This window comes from Sturnus vulgaris, chromosome 3, assembly GCF_052056855.1.
Source record: "Sturnus vulgaris isolate bStuVul1 chromosome 3, bStuVul1.hap1, whole genome shotgun sequence".
Classification (NCBI taxonomy): domain Eukaryota; kingdom Metazoa; phylum Chordata; class Aves; order Passeriformes; family Sturnidae; genus Sturnus; species Sturnus vulgaris.
Window position 1 is genome coordinate 90,654,577 of NC_142245.1, and position 24,818 is coordinate 90,679,394.

Here is a 24,818-nt window from a genome sequence, read left to right on the forward strand (position 1 = left end):
GGGAAAGTCAATGGTAACACCTGATAATGCCTGGCAAGTCACTCTATAGTTCTTTCTCAGCATGAGAAACCATACACATCTGTCCTTGATGATGTATGCTGGTTTTAGTAGATTTCACATATCCATGACAAAAACAGAGAGGAAAGCTAAAAAGATTTTTCCAAACAAAGTACACTGGAGATCAGACTTGCTTGCATTTTAAAAGTGTGTATTTCTACTTAGTTTTAGGTATAGTTTGATGTTTCTTGGATCTTCTATTCAGAGCTACACAGAAATGCCTTACAGGAGCACGGGAATAGGATAAAGCTCCATTTTTATAAACAGTAATCTTAAGGTCAGTTTTCTAGATAGATTGGCTTTTATGATTTGTTTCACTTTTATCTGCCAGAAGGTTTAACTCTGCTGCAAAGTTTCAGCCCCAGTACACAGGGTCACTGCCCTGACAAAGCTGTTGTGCTTTTATGACGGCAGTGAAGCAGCAGGTTATTTATAGCTGACAAATCAGTGAAGTCACATTAGCTGCTATGAAAACTCCACGTACAAATAAAAACTTGACCCCCAGCAAGCTGTCAGAGCAATTTCTGATCCCTTAGTTTAGTCTTCCCATTTGTGAATCATTGGATAGGTAATAAAAACATATGAAGTGCAAAACAAATCTGCTGACGAAACCCCTGCTATTTACTGTGCTGCTTGCTTTTAGATTTGGAGTGTAGCTAATAGTTTCAAAGGTTGCTACTTATTTTTCTACTTTATCTTGCTCAAGTTACTAAGTGAAACGGGAAGTTGAAATGCATGTGAGAAATTTCTACTGCCCATAAATGCTATGTCATCTCTGTGAAAGGCAATCAGAATTACAGCCCCACGCTGGAACAGTGATGTTTATTTAAGAGGATTGGTGGCCAGAAATAAGCCACAGTGTCTAATCAGACACAGGCCCTGCCTGGGCTCTGAGCCACAGCCTTTATTGCGTGTGCATTTCTCATAAGCAAAATGGCTACGAACTGAGGCGGGTGGATGTGAAGTCTGGAAGAAATTACGGTGGAAACAGCAGTTTGTAACTTTCTGAGGAGGATTTAATTGTATATAAATATACGGGAATGAATGAAACTGTGTGGCTGTGAGTTACAGAGAGCCAAATGGGGAATGTCTGTGGATGTGTGAGGGCTGAAAAGGAAGAACAGTGTTTAGATCCTGCCAAAGCTCCCCTAAGTCCAGAGAAACATTCCCCTGGAAGAAAATATTTCAGAAGAAAAAGGAGAAAGAAATCAACCGAGGAGAGATCAGATTCAGTGCACGTTAAAGAAAATGAAGAAAAAAGACAGTATGAAGTGGAGATTTCTGAAAACAGCAAGATTCATCCTAAGGGTGTGGGATTGGCCGACTTCTACCCCGGGAGAATGACAGTGGCTGGTAATGCTCTGCCTGTGAGTACAGACCTTTCAGTTGATATTGCTAAAGCAGAAGTTTTCTCGGGCAAAGCAAAGAGTGATTCTCTTTGTGGGGAGAACTTTCACTGTGATAATCAGAGGCTCGCCAAGTCCGATGAAACAGACACATGGTTAAAGGAACAAGACAAGAGTAATTCAGAGAAGCACTGTGTGTGGAAAAGGAAATGTTCACAGGATGATAACAGGAGAGAATTAGGATTCCTGAAGAAGTCCGGTGGTTTTGGTTATAGAAAAGGAACTATGTCGGATTCTACCATCCACGTTTTAGGCAGACAACATGAAGAAACTGAATTAAACATAACTTCTTGCAGAGTCATTGAAAATGTTTCAGAAAGCAGTAAATCTGAAAAGTTGCGTCACTTTCTTTCTGAAAGCAAAAGTGATCCGTTACTTGAACAAAAGAGGTTTTATCCTGATGCTGTACTTTCCCATTTGCCAAAAGAAAAGGCATCTTTTAGCATTGCACCAAACAGGAGCAAGGTAAATATTTTGATACAGTACATTATCTTTGAAAGCTAGCTTAGAATAAGTATTTGAACAGTAATTTTTCTATTACAGAAATATCTTTACCTTGCTGTGTATAAAACTCTTACATGCTATGATACTACAGATATTTGCAGGACAGAACATATTATTTGATCTTTTTCAAAGGCTATTAATAACTCTGCACTTTAGGAGTATTGATATATTCTAGTGCTATTTTTTTCTTTAGTTTGATCTTTTTCTTAATTTAGGAAAAGGATTTTCATGTAAAATGTTGCTAGAACGTGGAGTGAATTTTAGAGTTCACATTCAGTATCTGCAGTATATTTTCTTACCACCTCTTCATAGTCTTGTTATTCCTTTGGGTCTTGTATCAAGGAAAGGGATATTTCTAATTCTCTTCAGTAATGGCCAGTAGGAACTGAAGAATGACAGAGCTATGTAGGCAGCTTGAAATAGAACAAGTGAACATTAATCATGTTAATAGCACTCTACACTTCTTTTAAAGGATCTTTCCTCCCAAACTGTCTAGATGACCTATTTATATTAATTATTGGAAATCCATCTTCCTCTGAGGGTCAGATTATTTTATTTTTTCAATAAAAGAAACCAAAATACAATCTTAGTTGCAGAATATCTGAAGGAAAACGAAATTTTGGTAATCATGCTTACCACTTCAATCCATATTTCCAGTTTTGCCCCACCCATCTTCCGGACAACTGAAATCTGTACACTTGATCTGGTCCAAAACTGATTCCCCTTGCTCAGTGGGGACATCTGAGCTCTCAGTTGAATGAGCAGAAGGAATGGGCAGTGCCAAATGGGAATGCCAAAGGCATTCTTTCCGGCAAAGAGCTAACTAAACGTCTTTTACTTATATAATTAACTTTTCTAACAGGAATCAAACAATACTTTGTCTGAGCTTAGTTTTTTAAACATAGATAAAACACCCAATTGTAACACGCAGCACACAATAGTACAATTAACCTTCTAATACTCATAGAGATCTTTGCCCTCTTAATCTTAGCTGGAATTCAGGAACAGCTTAGGAGTGTTCTTTGATTTGTACAAAACGTCACTGCTGAGTAAGAGGGTATGAGGCCTTGTTTCTTCAGCTAAGCATGGCTGCCTTTTCCTGTATAACAAAAGTAATACAGCTTCTAATACTGCTACAGTTATTACTCCAACCAGGTCTATACTTCTTGTTACCACAGAAGAAGGGAGAAAAAAGATTTCAACTGATACTGATAAAACACTGCATGAATATGAAACTACTTACACATCAGGATAAATGCCTCAGTTGCTAAAGGTTTGGCTTTCGGTTCAGTTCCCTTTCTCAACCCCAGATTCTCAATATAAGTAATTGTAAGAACACCAAGGTTTCACCTCTAAAAAACCCAGGAAAAACTAGATTTCAGACTTTAATTACTGTACAAACCCATAACCACTTTCCTTCTGATTGTTTTTGAGACCTAAGAAAGCATTTTAATGTCTTATATTTCTATCTTTTTTATACTGAGTGTAGCTGGTTATTTATGAATTTCCTGTTACTGGTCTGAGCTGTACACAAAGCTTGCAGTTGCAAATCTCAGCTTTACCATTTTCTTTATGGTAATTACAGAGATCAGTAGCCTTCCCTTACCTTGTCAACTTACCCATGCTGTAATGCACTTTCAGCTTACACAGTGCTTCAGATGTGGCTGATAATTGAAAGTATGTTGGCTTTTCAAACTGAGACACCAGAGGAAACCCACTAGAACAGTTGGATAATTTACGCTGTAACAGAGATACATTTTACCCTCTGAAACAGTATGGTCCCTTCTACTGAAATATATCCTTTGAGTTTCTTTCTGTGGCACAGTTTCTTATGCATGTAAAAAAATATACTTTTATGTTCAAATATGTGCTACTTCATTACCTCTGCTTGCATGATTACAGAACTCAGCTTAGAGGTATCTACTGAAGCATTGCTCCTGGCTACTCATTAATAGCTTTGAAAGAAAAACTTCTTGCTTTCTGCTGAGGCTTAATATTTCTCAGATCATAGTGTGGCCTGGAGACGATACCCCACCACAATCATGCATCTCTAGCTCATTATATACTTTTGTGCAGTTTAGTACATTATGTCAAGTTTAGACTTGCTTCAAAACATTTAGGATAAGATGGAATCAGAGGGAAGACTTCTTGCTCTTCTGTTTGCAGTGTGAAAACGAGTCACAGAAATAGAGCATCACTATTGATCTCTTGGAAAGTCTTTTCCAGTCTGCTCTGCTCTTTGGGCTCCAAACCACACTACTAAAATTAGTGCAAAGAAAGAGCTTGAGGCTTTTTTGTGTTTGGATTTTCTGTACTGTGTGATGCAGGGGGAATTTACAGGCTGAGAAAAACCATGTGCAGTAGCAGAAGTGAACACTTTCTCCCAGTTATAAGCAAGAAAGAGGGTATTTAGTGCCAGTTAAGACTTTGATCCTGAAATAGAAGGACTGTGTAGAGAATTACCTCTGTTGCTTTTTCTTTCATAACTTTTAATTCACAGGCTTTGAGATAATTTGGAGAACTGGATCTCTGGCAAACAACTGCTCAAACTCATGCAAATGCTGTAATTCATTCTTTCCATGCTTAAGGAACAAATGTGCTCTACTTAAGCAGTTTATAGTGAGTAAATGATGCTCTTGTGGGATACAAAATGTTCACACAAACTTTGCTTGGAAAGACTAAATTTTATGGGTAGAAGGTTTGACTTCGCCTTATTTTCTGTCATTCTTAGTTTAGTAGTCCTGTTTTTCTCCTATGGGAAATGATGTTAGAAATATTGATGATAATGTATAGTTGGTAGGTTAGTATCTCTGCTGTCCTAATGGAATTATCAAAGGAAAGATGGGCTCTCTCCCTTTCTCTTACACCTTATTTTATTTTACTTGTTAAGAAGTTTCAAGTTAATAGGGCATCTTGTGAACCAGAGCCCGTATTTGTAAGTAATAAAATATAACCATTTGACTCACTATTTCACTTAGTATTTTAAAAGCTGAAATACTCTAATTCAGTATTTATGAAAAAGTCTGAAATGTTAACTTTGAAAACTAAAATACTTTATTTAGAGTACAGAAGTGCTCAGGCTGTTTCAGGCCTCAGGCTCATATTAATGTTCTGTAACCTGTAGTGAAATGGGCTACCTCCATGATTGAAAAGCCTTTTCCTTTCTCTTCAGATGGCTAACTAGGGTGCTTGGAAGATTTTGGATCAAAAACCTGTTGATCTTCATGTAATAAACTGAATTAATGTTTTAGCCATCCAAAATTTCAACAGTGAGCTTCTCTAGTGGTCATGTTCAGAGTAAAAGTTCTCCTTGTGTTCATGTTCATGACTAAAATGCTGTTTATATCTAACACCAGATACTAGCACAGTCTTCAGAAGTTACCTTGATGTTTGAAATTACTTGTTTCCAGAGGAATCTAATGTGCACTCAAACATGCTGTGTTTGCAGTCTCTGCAGTCTGAAGTGTACAGAGCCATCCCTGCTCAATTAACCATGAAGGAGGCCAAGGGTTTGAACTTAGCAGTAAGGAAGGGCCATTAGCAAATTGCATTGTTAGCTTGCTCATGCTAGAGTACATTAAAAAATCTGATAATTAAGGTTTACACACTGAGAACTTTCTGAAAATGACAAACAGAAAATATAGGTTTGGGTTTGTTGGGTCTTTTTTTTTATGCTAGACATCTGGCACTTCGAGATGACATCATCTCTTTCAGAAGCGTTGTCCGGATAAGCAGTAAATGGTTGACTTCATTTATATTGTGATCTGGTTGTTCTGTGATGAATAGAAACTAAAGCTACTGAAAAAACATTTAGTTTGCTTTCTTGCTTTGAAATACCAAACAATAAAGCTAACCCAGAGGAAAAAAAACCTTGCACTACAGCTGAGTTCCCCGGATTTTTACCAAAAAGTTTTCAGAGTGATTACAAGTTGGTCTTTTGCCACATTGTATTTTCTGTTATCTTTACAGACACGACTCATACCATCTGTATTTCATTCAGTAAATATTCTTTGCAGGATTTTGATACCTAGAAACTTACAAATTATCACAGCTGCATGTGTTCTCTACGGTGCTTTGAACAAAAAAAAAAGAGGTTTTTTTTCCTTTCTTGTTTGATCTTTCTTAAAAATGTGCTGAAGCTGAAGACAATGGGAGCAAAAGTGCTGTCAGGTTATTTAGGGGCTAGTTGAACAGACAAAACTGTTTTGCTTTCTAGCATTGGTGTTTGTATTTTTCCCTTACGTAGATCCAACAGATACAATGGCCTGTAATAGGTATCTGAAGGACTGCATTCACAGCTTGTAATTTTGTGGTTACTTGAATAGAAAGTAATGAAAATTATTTTTCCTACATTAAATTTATTTATAATTTACTGTATAGGTGTAAATGCTCATCATTCCCTGAAAGTATGAGAGATGATAAAGCAGAAATTGTAGTGAGCTCCATTACCCTGAAATCTCTAAGGCTCTTCCTTCCATTCCTTGCTTCCAAGTGCTTCCCATCACCTTGTCTAAGGCCATGTCATAGCAACATCAGTAGGCAGGCTACACATCTTTCTTCTTGGCACTGTGACCTGTGTGGCTCTAATGTGAGAAAACCCCATGATTTCCAGCCTAGCCTGTTGGAATTCCCCCTGTCAGAGTCCAGACAGACGATGCCTCTGTGTGCAGAGATTCAGAGGCCCCGAGAAGTTGTTTGGACCATCTCATCTGACCTTATGAGTGTGGCTGCCTGGTTTATGCTAGAACAGGATTGCTGGAATTGGCACAGCTCAGTTTATAGTTCTTCTGCAGCAAACTGAAGCACCCAGAGCTGTTTGTGGGCAAACCTGCCCTGAGCTGTGGCCCCAGGCTGGCTCTGGAGCCAGAGCAGACCTGTGTCTCTCTGCAGTGCTGGGTGTGTGGAGGGGAGCAGCCTCTTCCAGGGGGTCACAGGGCTGCTTCTTGTCTACCCACAAGCTGTGGCATTGCCTCAAGCCCTCCTGCCTCTGCCCAAGCAGCTCTGCCTGCTTTTTGTCATGGCTGAGCTACAGAGTTCAGGTTCTTATACAGTGGTACATGGGCTCCTATGTAGTTCATAATAACACCTGTTGTCTCTTGTATGGACAAGTGGTAAAAGGTGCTCGCTTGGAAAAATGTCAACATGCTATAGCACTTTATTTATTTAGAGTTAATATTTACATTAAGTACAATTTCTGTAACATGAGGTACAAACAATACATGTGCAAATTAGGGAAATGTGTGCTTCATATTTATACTGTGATAGTTTTCTAATGAAACTGACTGAACTTGATTAGGGGATAATCTAACGTACTATAAGGTAGCATCTGAATGTAAAATTCCCAATACTTTCCTGCTTTCCCTGATACGGAGTTGATAATCCTTAGATAATACAAAACTGAACCTTCTTGATTCGACAAAATTTCTATTCATAACCCTTCAGCCTTTTAGTCATTCCTAAAATACTTCTCTGAAAGTTTTGTAATAAAGCTATTATTATCAGTTTTCACTCAGAATGACTGTTTTGTTACTGTATTCCAGAAAATGTACTATGTAAATTAACCTGTTTTAAGAGAGGGATTTCATAGCTAAATAAATTATGAATAATATAATATTAATATTATTAAAATAATGTTTAATAATAAATATAGTTATTTTATAAGTGTGACTATATACATAATGCATTTTATATATACTTATATAGCATTTATATATAATAGGTGTCATACATATTGTATTATCATCATAAAAGAAACACTTAAGTATTTTGCATTATGTCATAGTATTATACTGTGTCCAGAAATTAAGAGACTGAGAACTGACTAACTGAAGAAAACTGAATTTCATATTGAAGATACTTAGAGTGGACAAGGATAAGACATGAAAGAATATTAATACAGTACCTGAATAATCATAGTATTCATGTATGCAGATACCAGACAATAAATTCTCCAGTAATGCAGAGTGATTTTCTGCAATATTTTAAGCATTCTTATGGATTAGCTATAACTCTAATTTTTACATTAACTATGTTTTAGATATCTGATATCCACGTTACTGGGGAGTCAGAGGACATGTCTGCTAAAGAGAGACTGCTCCTGTGGTCACAGCAAACAACAGAGGGTTATGCTGGAATACGCTGTGAAAATTTCACTACCTGCTGGCGTGATGGAAGGTTATTTAATGCCATCATTCATAAATACAGGCAAGTACTCGGTTTGCTCCCTTGGAAAATGTCAATTACAGTATTTTAATGTACAAAGAGAGAGGGCTCTATGGTTTATGTTGTAATAGAGCTGCAGCTGTGGAGATGACATTGACTCTTCCTTGGTGATTTCCTGCACTTTGCGGCCAAAGGATGCCTTGTTAACCTTTGCATGTCCCTCCTTCGTCAGAAAAGCATTTCCAGGAATCCTGTACATCTTTCATGGGGCGTGTTCAAGCTGCTAGGAAGTATGTTTCCAGAATTCAGTCTTCTCCACAATCCCTTTTTGTCATACTGATGTTTAAGTGTACGTGGGGTAGAGGCAGAACTGATCACCCAAGTCCAAAACTGCACTACTGGTGAAAGCCATCAACTACTATATGACTTGGGATATGTCTGAGATCCCTGTCTTTTTCCTTGTGTGATTTTACCCTTGGATGGCCCTGGGAGTGTAGAGCTTCTTCAGTGTTTATGTGTGGAGCCCAGACCTACTCTGAGATCTATTTCCTGTAAAAGGGTATTCTCATGAAAAATGTGACCAGCTGGCTTCAATGTTCCCAGTCTGAGAGGGGATTTGTGTCGCTGTATGGGCTGGCACGACACACAAAAGGGACACTGTACTTCAGGAGGCTAATATCCCATTTATTACAATAATGCACCACCTTTTATACCCTCTATATAATTTACACCTTCTTATTGGTCACAATTAGTCAACATAGCAGTCATTGGTGGAAAGTTCTCCACCCCTATTCTTCCCAGAACCTTTCTAAAAATACTTTCCATAGCTGTGTGGTTTTTTTCCCTGGTTATCTTCTCTCTTCTTCTCTTGGTCTCCATGCTCCAACAGCCTTGGTCAGAGAAAACTTTTCAAAACAATCCTCATTCATTAAGACCAGCTGGAGTCCTACTATAGATTTGTGCTTTTGTGACCATACTCTTATAAAGCTAAGCAGACATTGTAGAGTCACTGGTGGCTGTGATTAGAGACTAAAGGGTATGGGATATTAACTCGAAATACAGCTGAAGATGTCTACTGACAGGAGAGGATTTCTAATTCTGGATTCTAAGCAATGAGAACAGGTCTCTCTTGAAAAAGCTGACTTTGGCATCAGGCTTGTCAGAGATTAATCATTTATGTGCTTCCTGTTCTCTCTTGGTTGGTGATGTGTCTTCTTTATTGTATATATATATATATATTTTTTTTTTTTTTTGGTTCCTGAGTTAACTAAGAAGGTTTGTGTCTTCTTAGAAGTCCACGTGGGAGAGAATTCTGCTTGCTGGGCTAATCAGTGTGTACTGACTTGTCCTTCACTGCATGAGGCTTTCTGGGTTTATCATAGTTTGTACTCTATGCCCTGGAGCATATCATGAGGAAGTTTAAGGGAACATATTTCATTGGTATAATTTGAAGGAGTGTCCCCAGTAAAGGAAAATTTTGTGATTTTTCTTGCACATCCAGTGAACAGAGCCTGGAGTAGATTATTTTGTTCTTGGATTTCCTCTTGTGGGACCACTTGGCCCACCACAGAAGGAGGTCTAGGTAGACACAACGTACATGTGAATCTTATGGGGATTAGGACACTAAAGTAAAAAGGTGCAGCCGTTTCCTCACAGGCTGTGTATAAAGGCTGCAAGCATCACACACAGTGCTCCAAGTCCCAGAGAAGCTGGCTGTGACAATGCATAATTTTGTGGTAAAATGAAGCTGCATCTCAGTCAATGAGGTTGTTTTCTGACTATGCTTCTGTTCTGGGTAGCTGGTCAGGGAGGAGGTGCATGCTAGCAAAAAAAGTCTCTTTTAGTAACATTGGCAAGACAAAAGGAAATAGCTGGCAGATGACAAGGCTGTTTTACTTGGGATAGAGCAGCCAAAGGAATGAATATAGCACAGGCAAGTAATAAAAAAATAAACAAAATGAAAGATATAGAGGGATTGGAAAGAGGAAAAAAAAGGAAGGAACTTAATGAGATGGTATAATGGAAAATATTGCCCAGAGCTTCTTCAGATCCTTGCATCTCTTACATAGAGCAGTGTAGCCTTTACTGCTCAAGCAACTGGTAATTATGGTACAGATCAGTTAATAAATAATGAAAAACTTGAATCCTGTCCTCCAGCTGTGCAAATGAAAATACCTTGGGATATGACTGAATTGCTTTGTTGGAACAGTGTTTCTGGCACTACTCTGTGAGTTTCATTCAGTGTTTCAGCAGAGAAGAGCAGGTACCTTTGACTTGAGTGTATTGCACAAAGCAAGTGATCCAGTGGCTGGGGAGCAGAGTCCCCATTGTGTGTGTTTCTGTGCCAGTTTCCATTGAGCTTAACTTCTTTCTGTAAACATAACTTCACTTAAGGATTGTGTCCCTCCCAGGAATGTTTACCAACCATATCTAATGTGTTTTTGCTGTGAGAGGTTACAGGTTCTCAGATTCCATTTCAAATGGAATGAGAGTGAGATTCTTCCGCTGATTTCGTGCATTTCTTATGTTTCTTTCCTTTTTTGTTTTGTACTGAAAACAGTGATAATAATTTCCAGCTCTTGCTCACAAGAGAGGAATGATCTTCGCAGTCATCTGTTATTTTTAACTATACTGTTTTACTCCAGAGATCTCTTTTAAAGCTTTATTTGTCCTCTGAGCAATAAGTAGGCTAAATATTAAAAAATACGCACAGTGATGGCAATGATTGTCCATTTGCTGTGTTTTAGTAGCTCCCAGTTTGTGGATCACAGGTGGTGTCAGGAGCATCCTGTGGGTGCTGCGAGCTGGTGTGCTCCACCAGGGTGGATGATCAAATAGGCAGTGGGGTGGGACCATAGTGCTACCACTGTGGAGAACCCCCCTGGGGACACATCTGTCAGTCGTGTTGCAGTGTGGCAGCCCCCTGCACCAGATGTGCTGTGCTCACTGGAGATGCTTCTCGGTATAGAAGCACCCTGGGCTGGGAGGAGTAAACTCTGCAAAACGGAGGATGGAACTCTTTGGGTGGGACATGACTTCTAGTCCTGGAAGGGCTTTTATTTGGCTCATACCTTATTTTAAGGGCATGGTATTTTGTACTGTGACAGAAGGCTCAAATACTCAGGCCTGTATCTAGAACTGCAGTTGTGCTGAGCCACAGTAAGCTGGGTGTTGGATGGAGAGCACGTGCTGAGCCATGGTGGGGCACAGCAGCAGCAGCTCCCCATAGAGATCCATCAGGGCAGGGCCTGGCAGCCAGGGCCCATTCCACTGCCCCAGTCAGGAGTGGGGCAGCCAGGGGCACCAGGGCAGCCCCAGCCCTTTCACTGGGACCTTCCTGGGGGTGTGCTGGGGCTGGACCTGCCCTGCAGGTTGGCTGCACCGCTTCAGGGGCCATAGCTCATCATTGGGCCAAAGAGCAGAGCACCAGCAGCTCCCAGAGGACAGCCCTGGCCCACAGCCCTGTCACCAGGGCTTCCACAGAGGCCTTCTCTGGATGCACTATTGAGAGCACAAGCCCATATGAGTCCAACATAATCCCTACAGTCAATGGTCCATGAGACAGGGAGATGTCACTGTCCAGTTCCAGGTGATGGGAGAGGAGTGGCAGGTCATAATTACCTCCTCTCCAGGCATATGTGATTTTTTTAAAATTGCAAGTACATACCAGCTTCAAGACTTCAGGAAATTGCTGAAGCTGTGAAGGGCTGGGCAAGGAGCTGAGCTGTGACTCAGCTGCCAGCAGGCAGGGAGCCTCTCCCTTCAGGAGAACTGGCAGCCTGCCTTCTCTTAATGGCAGGTTAGAATTGTTTCTTTAGTTTTTCTGTCTTGACAGAGGATCTTAGCACCTTTTAGTGCAAGTGAGCTGAGATTTGTGATGTGAACTGCAGGAATAGTGCATGGATATGCCATGTCTCCCTGCTCCCCCAAGAAGCACAGGAGATACCCCATAAGGCTGGCATCTCCCTGTCGTGACTGACTGTCATACCCACTGCAGCATCTTGGTGGACATTGGTGGTCCAGTGGGTGATCCAGGTTCTTCCCTGTCTCCCTGTCCTTCCTGCACCCACAGCTGTGCTGGCAGTGCTCCACTTCCAGTGTCAAGCAGGGATGTGGGCAGTGTACAGGTGCTGGAGCACATACACTGCAGTCATTCACCGTCTCTCCTGAGCAAATGCAGGATATTTGTTTTCTGTCTTCTTGAGCAATGAGGGTTTTGTTGTCAGAGCTTTCATAAAGGCCTTCAGTTACTTTTTCTCTTACTTCTATTAAGAGTATGAATGACTTGCCAGTGATTTTTTAATGCTCTTTAAATTAAGGAAAGTAATTTTATGAATAATGGAAATGAGAGGAAAAATTACTTTATTTCAGGTACTTGGATCCATATACCACGTGATTTTTTCTAACCACCAAATTTAGAAAAAATATATTTTTTTCTATGTGAGAAGATTCCTTGTATTTTCAGCAGTTTCTAGTGGTCTGTGTTTACAGGGTAAGATTGAAGATTACTTGGCTGAACTTTTGAAGAGTGTAGAAAGTTTCCATTTACATCCTGTACATGTTTAAATCCCTGGGGACAGGGCTTCACACTGACCTCAAGAACTGCCTTGGGGGGGCTCCATTGCAGGCCCTGGAGTTTAATTTAATCATAGAATGATTTGGGTTGGACAGGGCCTTAGAGATCATCTAGTTCCAACCCCCCTGCCATGGACAGGGACACTATACACTAGGACCTATGGCTCAAAGTCCCATCCAACCTGGATTTGAACACTTCCAGGGATGGGGCATCCATAACTCTGGGCAATGTGTTCCAGTGCCTCATCACCCTCACAGAAAGGAATTTCTTCCTAATACCCAATCTAAACCAACTCTACTTGTGTGGTAATACCTGTCCTTACACAGAAAGACCAAATGGAATTATAACATTAAAAAGTGAGTATAAATACTGAACATTAACCAGATTTGTATTTAAATATAAATACAAATACACACAAAGCTTTCACGCTATTTTTTTAACCTCCATACCTTTCTTCAGATATGTGGTCAGGCCTTTAGTGAAAGCTAGAGATACACCCAGGAGATTCAAGAATATGCTGTATGTTTCATCTGTTACATCATTTGCCTTTTATAGCTTAATTTTTCATTGAAAATGTATTTTTTTTATTCGATATGTTGTGCTGGAAGAAATCTGACTTCAGGCAGTTTCAAGATTGCATGATGTTTCTTTTGTGCCATCATATGGTACGTAGCAAAAACCTGTAAGCCAGACTTTGAAATTGGAGGCCGACTTTAATTAGGGTGTAATGTCCAGATTTTTCTGGAGATTCTACCACCTACACCCTGGAATCTTCATTCTGCAGCATTATCACCTTAAATATTTCTAGTCACTAGGCTGTGTTTGGGGTAAATGCTCTTGATTTGGGAGAGGGGGTTTGTTTGTTTATTTGTTTTATTTTTTTTCTGTACATGCCTTTTGCTCAGGAAGAAGAAACACTATTTTTTTTAGAACTGTATCCCAGTTATATCCCCTATATATGGAAACAGGGTTTTTTTCTATAGAGCGTGAAAGCTGCTTGCATTTCAGTAGGAGTCATATGACAGATGGGAGCTAGCAAGCTAAACTGTAGATCTGCATTGCACTTGGCACATACATTTATTTTATAGCAAATTCAGATAAAAAGTTATACCAAAGTAGCAAACCTATTGTTTTGATCTCAGACTGCCCTGAACCTTTGGTACATAAGGACTACAGGAAATTTCAGTTAAAAAGTGTCTGAAATGGAATTTAAGAAATAGCAAAAATAATAGCTGTAACATTTACAGTTATCTGGTACCTGTAGATGCTTCATTAAGAAAAAAGACTGTTGATATTCAGAAAACAGACATGGTCACAGACTAACTCATTTTCTAGAGAAAAAACATGAAGTATAGAGGATAGGAAAAGGTTAATATCACACATGTATGTTTTTTGTAAAAATATATTTTTATATACCTTTATACCTGTATATATACCTTTATACATTTTATTTTTGTATTCTCACAACTTTCATAGTAGTAAGTTGATTTTGATTTTAGCATTTACAAGAGGAATTCCGGCAAAAGCATGATGCTCTTGTGTAACTAGATAATAGCATTTAATGAGTAGCTTCAGTGGTGCCTGTATGGTGAAAAATAGCATTTGCAAGCTCAGTTCCCAGATAAAGTCACGTTTAAGTTCTAGTCTCAGGTGTTAGGTTTGTTCTGGTAAATGAAGTGGGTCCAGCCCCTGCTTTCCAGCCCTGAGGGTAAGTGGTCCAGCGGGGTTTGTGTCTGCTTGGCTGAACTCTCCCTCTTCCCCCCAGACAAGGTGCAGCTCCTTTGGAGCAGTCCTGGATCAGTGTTGTCCCTGGAACTGGGCTCATGTGAGAGAGTGTGGCCACAATGGGCCACAGTCATGCTATGGAAAGGACTAGTACCTAAAGGTCATGGACCCTTGATCTGCCTTCTGTACACTCAGACATCTCCAGTTATGTCTGCACTCCTAGGTGAATGCCAGCAGCCAAGGAAAATGTGAAAGACTGGTTAAGAGAAAAAAAGGATAAAATGTGTTCAGGTCAGACAGCAGTCTGACAAGCAAGCAGGACTGTAGTATACACATCAAAGGTTTAAGATAAGAAAACAAGTGAGGTTATTTCATGTAATGGTCTTCCAAGGCTTGCCAAGGCCACATGCAGACAGCTTTGGCACCACCTAACAAGTATTAGAAATGCTACAAAGAGGGAAGGTGGTGATAGAGTTAAAAGGGGTATGTTTTGAGCACAAGAAAATGTTTTTACTATATTAAAGAATTTCTGTTAAAGAAATACAGGGGTCTGACCCAGAGGAGCCTTTGTTACTGGTAAACTTTGTGCAAGGCCTTAATGATGCCTGTAGTTTTAAGCTGCATACAGTGCAGAGAGTGTGTGAGGAGATGGCTCCTGTTCCCAGGCAAAAGGGGAACAGAAGCTAACAGTGAATGCAGCATGGAAGAAGTGCAGGTACACTGAGTGCTTCATGTGGGAGGAAGAGGAATAGAACCTGCAGTGTTCTCAGAGGAAGCAGCAATGTGACAGGTCCATAAATGCCAGATAAAGTGAGAGACAAATTTTCCAGGGTCACATTGCTTTTCTTTTGAAATGCTGCTATCATAACTTAGTATGCTTTCAGAATTATGAAGTGGATGTTTTTCTGAGTGTGGTATAGCACAGGGTAAGCTAGATTGATGCCTGCTAAATAACTGTTCTGGTTTGGAACGAGCTGTTTCAACCTTACCCAGGATGATTTGCTGTGTATATATAGTTGGTTGAACTAAGCTCCTGGCCAGCAGTGCTTGTGGCATCCCTCTGATGTTAAAACATGTTGCAACTGCTCAGGTACTGACTTGAATGCATTCCTTAAGGGGCAGGATAATAATGCCTCAATTTGCAGAAACACGTTGAACACCCTTGGGGAATGAATGAGAAAGAAACTAAATATTACACAGTGTCAAGCCTTAAAATGCTAGGGGATATGTTTTAAATAAAGGGATTAGTCGGGTCTGCTGGTTTTGGCTTGTTCTTTTGTGACTTACACTTTATTGTAACCCATCTTTAACGCAAAGAAAATATGAGTTTGGTTGTGTTGCACCCCCCTTTCCACGTTCCTAATTGTGTGGTTCTTACTATTTTCAACGTGTTTTATTGTGTAGAATAAATAAACTCGGTGTTGAAAATTGGCAATTTGAGAAAATATAAACTGAATTTAGGATACTTAAAAATACTGACAGGCAGATTACTTGCCTGAGTATATTTCTAACGGATTTACGAACAGCAAGTTACCTGACCAACCTTATTCAGATGCACTCTTAAGAATTCTGTGATAGCACGTGGTAAAGGTTGTATTAAGAAAGTACTGGAAGTGTGCCTGCAATTTTAGCATCTTGTGTTGTGGTGGTGGTTAGCTTTAGTGGGTATTAGATGGATGACTTCCAGTCAGTTGGGTTGATTAATTTCAGATCTGGACATTAAATGATCTCTGTGTATATTGTGCTGTATCCTGCTGCTAAGGAGCAGCTGAATAACAGTTTTCTTTTTGCAGTAACTGAGGAAAAAGAAAACAACAAAAACTGGGATGAAATCAAAGCTTTTCTCTTGTCATTTTAATGGGCATAAAATGTAAAGTAACGCTTTGTGTTAAAGAGCCGAGTTTTTTTAAATTTGGTTTTCATGTGCTTTGTACTCTTGGATCAGCAAAGACCAGGACACCGAAGGGTGTCAGTGGTCTTAATCCAAAAGGATGTGGTATCTGAGCAGTGGGGGCATATGTGCCCATGATAAATCACGTAGGGAAAGGTCTTGGTCTTCAGGGAATGCCTTTGGCAGATTTGTGGCACATGGAGAAATGGTTGCCTACAAGGCAGGACAAGGAGCCCTTGGGAAATTGTTTGCACTCATTACAGTACCTCACCATTCTTCCTTGTTGGTAACTGTACTAATCCCACTGGGAAGCCATTCTGTCAAGCAGGCACTGCTGTGGTCTGGAGGGAGTAGTCTTAGGATGCAGAACAGAAAAAGAGTTTAGTTGAGTTTCTTCATTGTCTCTTTGGTATTCACAGTTCAAGGAAAAGTACATTATTTATGATTATTTTTGTGGATTGCATGGTGTGGGTTGAGGTTATGAGTTACGAGCCTCATTCCCATTTAAATTTTATCATAGCTAAAAATTGCCAAAGTTGCTGCACCATTACTATTTTTGTGATGATGGAAACAGATCTTAGTACTAAGAGAGTGTAAAAACTGATTTTAAAACTAATGAAAGGACTAACAGATCCTTTCTAGTTTCATTCATATTTGTACTGAGTTGAAACCTACATTGCAAACTTACTGCCAAGTTGTGATTAGGGTTTGTTTTTCATGGCTAAAGATGAACTCCACAGTTAACCAACAGATCTTGGATATTGCAATGCCACTATTGTGAATTTATCTAAATTAATTGGTATGGCAAGTTGCAGGTAAAGTTCTTCAGTGCTAACAAAGGTGAGACAGGCGGCTTCAGTAGGTTTATTAAATTCACTGCTTGTCAAATTAAGGGCATGCACAATAGAAGGAATTACCTGAGTTAGCTCTGTATAATGTTAGGGGCTAAATTAATATTAGGACACCTGACAACTTTGGCTTTCCTTACTTTAAGTGCAGTTAAAACATTCATTCTTTTTCTGTGGGAAGTCTTATGTATATCATATATGTATTATATATATATAAAACATATATATAATATGTTGGGATGTCTGAAGAATAGACATGCATCTGTAAATAGTGTGCCCTTGTTATCTATTCTATCTATTGCAATTGTTTTTTTCAGTTTTAGTCATCATATCTGAAAATTTAGATGAAAAACTATGAAAAAATAAGCAAAAGAGAGCTGAAGAGTTCAGATTACATGAGAAGTTTTCAGCTTTCAAGGGAATAAAAACGCTTTTTTGTTCATCTTTATAGAGGCATTGAGTGAAATCTATAGAGATACATAAAATCATGTAGTGCAGGCATTCCTGTCATACCAGGACAAAGGACAAGAGGACAAAACCAAAAAGAGGATACGAAGCATAATGATCATATTAGCACAGTTTGTAATTGGGGCTGGGGACCTATTGAGCTTTAGAAAAGGTTTTGACACATACTTGAACAAACAGTATGCAGAGCTGCATGCAGCAGCATACTTTTTGATTTATCACAGTTGTAAGGATAAAGCTTTCCAATAATGACAGTTTTCTAATTGAAATCTTTGATTTTCTCTGAATTCTGAACTGTTGCCTAACTTCAGTGACATCACAGCTCAGCTTCACCCAGTGGTTTGATGCATTGGAGTACTTTTTTTAAAATCACCATATCATGTGTGAATCTAGAGCTTCTGAATGAGGGAGAAGTCTAGGGTGTAATGGAAGATGGTTTTGACTCAGAGTCGACATTTTATGTCCTTTCTTCAGCATGGGGTTTTGGACACCAAGGAACCTGCTATAGAATCTTGTCCTGTATGTCCACATTGTGGTCCTTGATTCTGAGTCTGGAAGAGATCTGTTCCTCCCTAATGCCACAAAGTCAAACCTCCTCACCATTTTTGAACAGAAAATCTCCTCTTCCTCTTCTCTATCAGACTATCCCTGAAAATAAATCAGGAAAATATGTTAGGCATATCTATTAGCAAAAGGTACCTTCAACACTATGATTAGATCTCCTGGTCACGACAATGTGAGAGCACTGCAAGCATGGGGGGGTCAATAAAAGTGTGTGGGGCACAAAGAACAGTAAGTGTTAGTTGAAGTCCAGCCATCATTCTCATTGTCTTGCTGACTCAGTCTTTCTGAAGCAGGTTCTTTGACAAGCTGTTTTGAACAAGACTTAGGTTTGTACCTGATGTGGGGACAAATTCTTTAGTAAATTCCAGAACATTGACTCTGTGCATAAACTGGTGTAAACATGCTGGTATTTTTGAAACTTTGTTAAGAGATAGGCAAATGGTAGGCCTAATTTTATAGGTTAAATAATATATTTTGCATCATCTTCTCCTTTGTAGAGTTCTGGGAAAGTAACAAGAGATGTAAATTTGAAGAGATAGAGCTAAAATTTATTATTTTTTGATTCCTTTCTTTGCAATGTTTCTGTTATTAATCAAATCTCCAGAGTAGATGACTTTTTTTTGTTTGTTTGTTTTTAATTTTTTTTTTCTATGACTGTTTATTTGTTGTGGTCTTTCATTTGTTCTAGTAATTCTTCCATCCCTAATAAAGGCATGAGTCTTTCTGGCACCCATCCTTTTCATTTGTCTGTGAACAATGAAAAAAAAAAGTTTAACTTCTATAAGCATTTTCTAATTACAGCAATGGAAAATCTAATTGGACTATAGTGACGTGATACACTTCACTCTGCATCTTCAGGCGTGTTTTTTTGAGAATGCTGCTTGAAAGTCTCTATGTTAGTGCTTCAACTAAGTATAAGCCAAGAATTAAATACCCTTTAATATCAGGTATTACTCAGGCAGCATGCAGAGTTTTGACTGAGAAAGAATTGTGCAGATTAAACAGTTTAGATGGTTCCCATAAATCACTTCAAGCTTCTCAGCCTTCTGAATTCATTAACAGAATATTCATGTGCAATATTACTGTGATATATATATATATATATGTGTGTGTTTTAGTAAAGATAAACATTGTTGTAACTTGAGCAAGTGTCATCCCAGACCAATGAGAAGGAGGATATGATTTCTTCAACATTGACTGGGAAAATTAAAGTTCAGTTAACATCTTTTTCCTTTTTGAGGTATCAAATCCCCTTCAAATATAATCTTTTCTTTTAACAGGCAAATATTGTAGCTGCTAGTTTGGATCTTGAACTATTTTGCTAGGTATTATGTTCTGGCATTGAAAAAATCTACAGGTACCTAATGTTATTTATTATGCACAACTCTGTTTTCAAGGAGTCTTTGCAGACCAGAAATATCTGCTGTTATTCAGATATTGTTCTCTTCTCTTTGTGGTGCTAGGTATTGTTTTCTTGAATTTATCATAATTTTGTCAGCTTCCTAATTCATGTGGTATTAATTATACTTTTTTTCCCCATCACTTCTGAAACAAATTGTATCTAATTTCTAATACCTACGCTAAGATCTCAAATGGCAGGCACCAGATTTTTAATAAATAAATGATTAATGATTCTCAGTGTGGAAGCCAAACCCTTGACTTAGGTGTGGCTGCAGCAGAAGCATCTTCTTTGCATGAAATGTTCCAACTTGACTGGTGTTTGGGATGTTTATGTGTGTTTTCATGGCAAGGCCCCAGCACACTTAAAAATCTGCCATAGATGACTCACATATTATGACAGAAGGTAGAGTCATTTTATGTTACTTAAAGGGCATTTAGTTTAATTTGTTCTTGATTATGCATAAAACTACTTAATAATGCTATGCAAATTGATATACAATAGATTTATAATACATTACAAATAACTTCTACAAAATTCATGTTTGCTCTATAGCCTTAAAAAAATGGCAATGTTTGCCATGATGGACAATGCTTTTAAATCTAGTGTTTGCTTCAACTATGACAATTAAATAAATATGTGTTAGAGGATACTCATCACAACTGCAATTTCAACAATTCTTTTGAGTTAGTTGACAGGTATCTCTGCAAGCTTAAAACATGTAAAAATGGCATTTATTTCTATTTAAAATTGCAAAAAATCTCCACTATTAAACAAAAGGAACAGTATGGCAATCAGTGATTTCCTGAGCCATGTTTTTTGGATGCACTTCTCCCAGGCTAAAAAAATTTTTTTACTGAGCTCTAGGAGGTAAACTCCTTTTCCTGTGGCTTTGCAAGATATCCCTGTACTACCTGTGAAAGGGTGATCTGCAGAGGGGGAGGCCCCAAGCCCTAGACAGCATCATCTTGCTGTGGCTCCTGCCAGGTGCTTTTGCATTCAAGTGATAATTCTTGTCTTTTCCCTTTCATAAACCATCAGCGGACTTGTTCTCAGCCAGCTGTGGAGCCTTCTGTCTGCTTTAAAAAGCCAAAGACATGCACTGTCAAGACAGGCATGAATTCCATCTTCTGTTATAGTTTCTTGTAGACTAAGACTTTAGATAAATATAGACCAGTTAACCCGGGCCAGTATACTATGTGCTAAGTGTATAATTAACTGAAAATGGCAGTATACATTGCAAATTTCCCTTTTTCTTAAAGGGAAACTGTAAGATAATCCAGTGCTGGTAGGAGTTGCAGGGATGGGAAAATATGTTTAAAAGGTGGGGAGGCATCTCACAGAGTAAGCTCTTCTTCATCTGGATAGTGAAGCCACAGCACTGATTTATTTTATAAAAATGATTTATTATGCAAGAGCAGTTGTTTTTATTGATTTAGTTACCTGTATCACAGTGAGAACAACGTTACCTCTTCTTCAACTAAATGAAGGCATTATTCTAAGGAGATTATTGTGTCAGTGTCTCTGCAGCTTGCAGCTTGTTTTCTGGGAAGAGTCAAGGCTTTTACAACATGTTCTTTCATGTTCTGAGAGTTGGCAATCGAACAGGCAGTGCAAGTGATTATTCTTGGGACATTTTTATCAAATGTGAAACAAATGTAAAGAAGGCAGGAAGAAAAAAATAACCTAAGCAACAGCGTTACGTTTACAAAAACCTGATTCTCTTGTCAAAACTGCTGTTAAAGCAATCTTTATTGCTCATACCATCTCCATTATTGTGGCTGAAACAGGAGATGGGGGTGCTCAGTTTTCTTTTCTAGTATTGTCTTTTATTTTTCATGGATTGTCTGTGCTGCTGAGAGCAAGGGCTGATATTGGTTTCATTGCATTGTTTTTGTTGCACTGAAATTCAGAGAACAGCATGAGCTTGATCCTGCTCCCACTGAGCATATTGGAAGTGGAAAGTCCCCCTGCCTTAGGGGGATTATATTGCACCGCTTACATTTTGTTATTATTAAATGTTCTTTCAAGGCATAATGGGTGCAGTGTTATTATCTGTCTTGTAGACTTCTCTTTAAAGAAGCACAAGGAACACAGTGATTCTAAATGACTGAAAAGAAATAGATTTTTATTTACAGAGCCCTTGTAGTTAGTTCAAAGAAAAGATTATACTGAGTTTCCCAAAGTTAATACCATTTTGTTATCAAGGGAATTTGGGGTACTGCCACATGAAATGTTAACATTAATTTTGAACAATGGTATTGAGCATATTTCTATCTGTTGCAATTATTTAAAACTTCTACTTGGTAAAACTAAGGAATTATTTTCTCTAGAAACAAAAATGAGAAAATTTAAGAACTGAATTGTTTGCTGAAAGTTGTATGCCAATTTTTTTTATTTTGTTATTTTGTTTTAGGTTTTTTCATGGTGAGTCTGGTTTTCAGTAGTGTAGGATTTCAGTAGCAAAGTTTTCAGACCCTTGTGGCTCTAGTTGACTTCAGTGAGATGAACTTTTTCTCAGCGTGTTTGAAAATCTCTTATTGCTTTTTGGTGGATGGCTGTGAGAATTCCAAATGCTGACAGAGGCAAGGAGTAACGCACTGAGAATCACAAGATCTAAAACTCAGCTCCTACATACCAAATTTAAAGGATAATATTAGTTTTGACGTTTTACATTTATTTAAAACATTCAAGTGGTGATGCTGGTACATGATTGTTATGGGATAATACTTATGGGCCTGAAAAATATTTATAGGCAAGATTGGCTTAAGACTATTATTCCATTAAAGCAAGCGTATTGTGGCTGGAAATGGAGTTTAGCAGGATGAAGGTGTGGAGATTTAAGAGTGTGGGGGTGAGAGTTACCTGTAAGAGAACTGACACCAATGTATATCTGAAAGCAAGGCTTCAATGCATTTGAAGAAGCTCATCAGAAAATATTAAAGTGATGTCTTTGTGACTAAACTTTGTTACTGTGTGGCTTCTGGCACATACTGAAGAATTTGGTGCAGAATGACTGAAAACTTGTGAAAGCAGTAGAAAGTAGCTCCCTCCTGTAAAACAGAAAAGTGAATTTAATCCTCTCAAGGGCAGTGGAAAGGACGAGGTGTTGAAATACAATGTCAATGCACATGGATAAATATGCATAAGAAAACTGAGGTGTATAAGGGATGGCTGGAAACGAGCTTGTACATGAAGAACTGAATGTTGTAATTTTCTGCTGCTTGTGTTTCTCAGTTAGCAGCGATCTCAGCTTATTCACCCGATTTTAGTGAAATCCTTTTATGATGGAAACTCCTTTGTGTCTGTCCATGCTCATGGTTTAATTTACCACTACAGCAGTAATTTAAAACTAGTAAGGAGTTGTAATCAAGTGTTGCTGTTTTTATTTGACAGGCCGGACCTGATAGACATGAATACCGTTGCTGTTCAAAGCAACCTCGCAAATTTAGAACATGCATTTTTTGTAGCAGAAAAACTTGGTGTTGCTAGACTTCTGGATCCTGAAGGTAAGAGAGCTTTGTTGCAAAACCCCCAACACTAAAATAAAATCCAACCTGCCTGCAGGCTGTAGCACATTTGTAGGCATTCTTACAACTATGTGATAAAGCACTGTTCTGTCTTGCTTTTAGATGTCGATGTTTCCTCACCTGATGAGAAGTCAGTAATAACTTATGTGTCATCACTTTATGATGCATTTCCCAAAGTACCAGAAGGTGGTGAAGGCATCAGTGCAAATGTAAGTAGGAAAACAACACTTGTGCAGTGTACGAACTACATTAATAAAATTATGAATTTCAGATCCAGAATGTTAGCTAGATCTTCCATAGGACCTCTGCCACACTTTTTTTGACATGGTTTTTCTAGGCTGAGATTTTAGAGTCTTAGCTATTTTATGTCATGGACATGAAAATATTTGTGCAAAGAGCTTAACTGAAAAAAAAGTGCCTGAAGCTGGTGAAAGATCGAGTCAAAGTTCTTACTTTGCAGTTGTAAATGTACAAATTATGCCTTTCTGATTCTTACCAGCTTGCAATTTATTAATCTAGAAAATATTTTGTTTTCAGTAGAATTATTCGGGATCAAAACTGAAGACTGAAATATATTTGGAAACTATAACTGATCTTTAAAGAGCAAATAAATATTGTCTCAGAATTACAGGGTTTCAAAATCCATTTTCTATGTGTTTGAAGACTTCGGTCTTCAAAGCTGAAGCAAAAATGAGTTCTTGATGATTTTCATCTCTTCTGGAATCTGTGTTTTGCTTTGGCAGGATGTTGAAGTCAAATGGGTTGAATATCAGAATATGGTGAACTACCTCATGCAGTGGATCAGACACCATGTCGCGATAATGTCTGACAGAACATTTCCCAATAATCCTGTGGAATTGAAGGTGAGGTGTGGTGACTTAGATTGCTTGTTGGAATTACACTTTATCTTATTGACTCAAAGCCTACTTGAACAAATGACATGCTTATTAATTTATACAGTCAAGTCAACAGTACTACTCCTTAACCTTTTCAAAGTATAATCAATACATTGCTAGCATATGAACAATCAAAAGCAAATCTTTACCTTGTCACTGATTGGTTTTTGTAGAACTCTAGTTGAATAGTATAAAGGTAAGCTTGTGAAGAATATTAGAAAAGGGTTTGAAGACTAAGGCTATATTCACTGTAAATAAAACTTGATGTTATTTTTCATGTTTCCGTAGGCACTTTATAATCAATATTTACAGTTTAAAGAAACAGAAATTCCGCCGAAGGAGATAGATAAATCGAAAATTAAACATCTATATAAACTGCTGGAGGTAAGTTTTAACATTCATTGAAATGTATAGAAATTGCTTTTCTGTGGCCTAAAATAACAAGTGCATATGAATTTTTAAGGTCTGGATAGAATTTGGACGCATTAAACTCTCTCAAGGCTACCATCCAAATGATATAGAAAAAGAATGGGGAAAGCTGATTATTGCCATGCTGGAAAGAGAGAAGACCCTTCGGCCTGAAGTGGAGAGGTATGCTTGTGAATATTTGACAGACTTTGTTAATGTATTTTCTGTTGTTTTAACCCATATTGAAATTTGTAAATATCTTCTTCCATGATAATGTATATATTATTTTTCTAGATCAAGCATTTCTGCCTTTGTTCAAGGTCTGAAATTCTCCACCTGCCTAGAGGCAGGTCCTGACATAAACGACTTTGGTGGACTCAGAAGGTT

The 24,818-nt window shown here is 38.4% G+C and overlaps 1 protein-coding gene across 15 annotated transcripts in view; it reads left to right on the forward strand.

Moving 5' to 3' along the window:
- DST (dystonin) overlaps nucleotides 1–24,818 on the forward strand; it is a 289,372-nt gene that overhangs the window by 121,597 nt on the left and 142,957 nt on the right. For 13 of the 15 annotated variants that reach the window (XM_088162255.1, XM_088162245.1, XM_088162257.1 and 10 more), the window contains 6 exons: nucleotides 8,005–8,171; nucleotides 22,994–23,106; nucleotides 23,230–23,336; nucleotides 23,871–23,990; nucleotides 24,312–24,407; nucleotides 24,487–24,614. In XM_088162255.1, coding sequence (XP_088018381.1) covers nucleotides 8,005–8,171; nucleotides 22,994–23,106; nucleotides 23,230–23,336; nucleotides 23,871–23,990; nucleotides 24,312–24,407; nucleotides 24,487–24,614 — 731 coding nt within the window. Of the gene's footprint in view, nucleotides 1–966; nucleotides 1,929–8,004; nucleotides 8,172–22,993; nucleotides 23,107–23,229; nucleotides 23,337–23,870; nucleotides 23,991–24,311; nucleotides 24,408–24,486; nucleotides 24,615–24,818 lie in introns of those variants that run through there. The other 2 variants (XM_088162247.1, XM_088162249.1) reach the window with 2 other exon arrangements.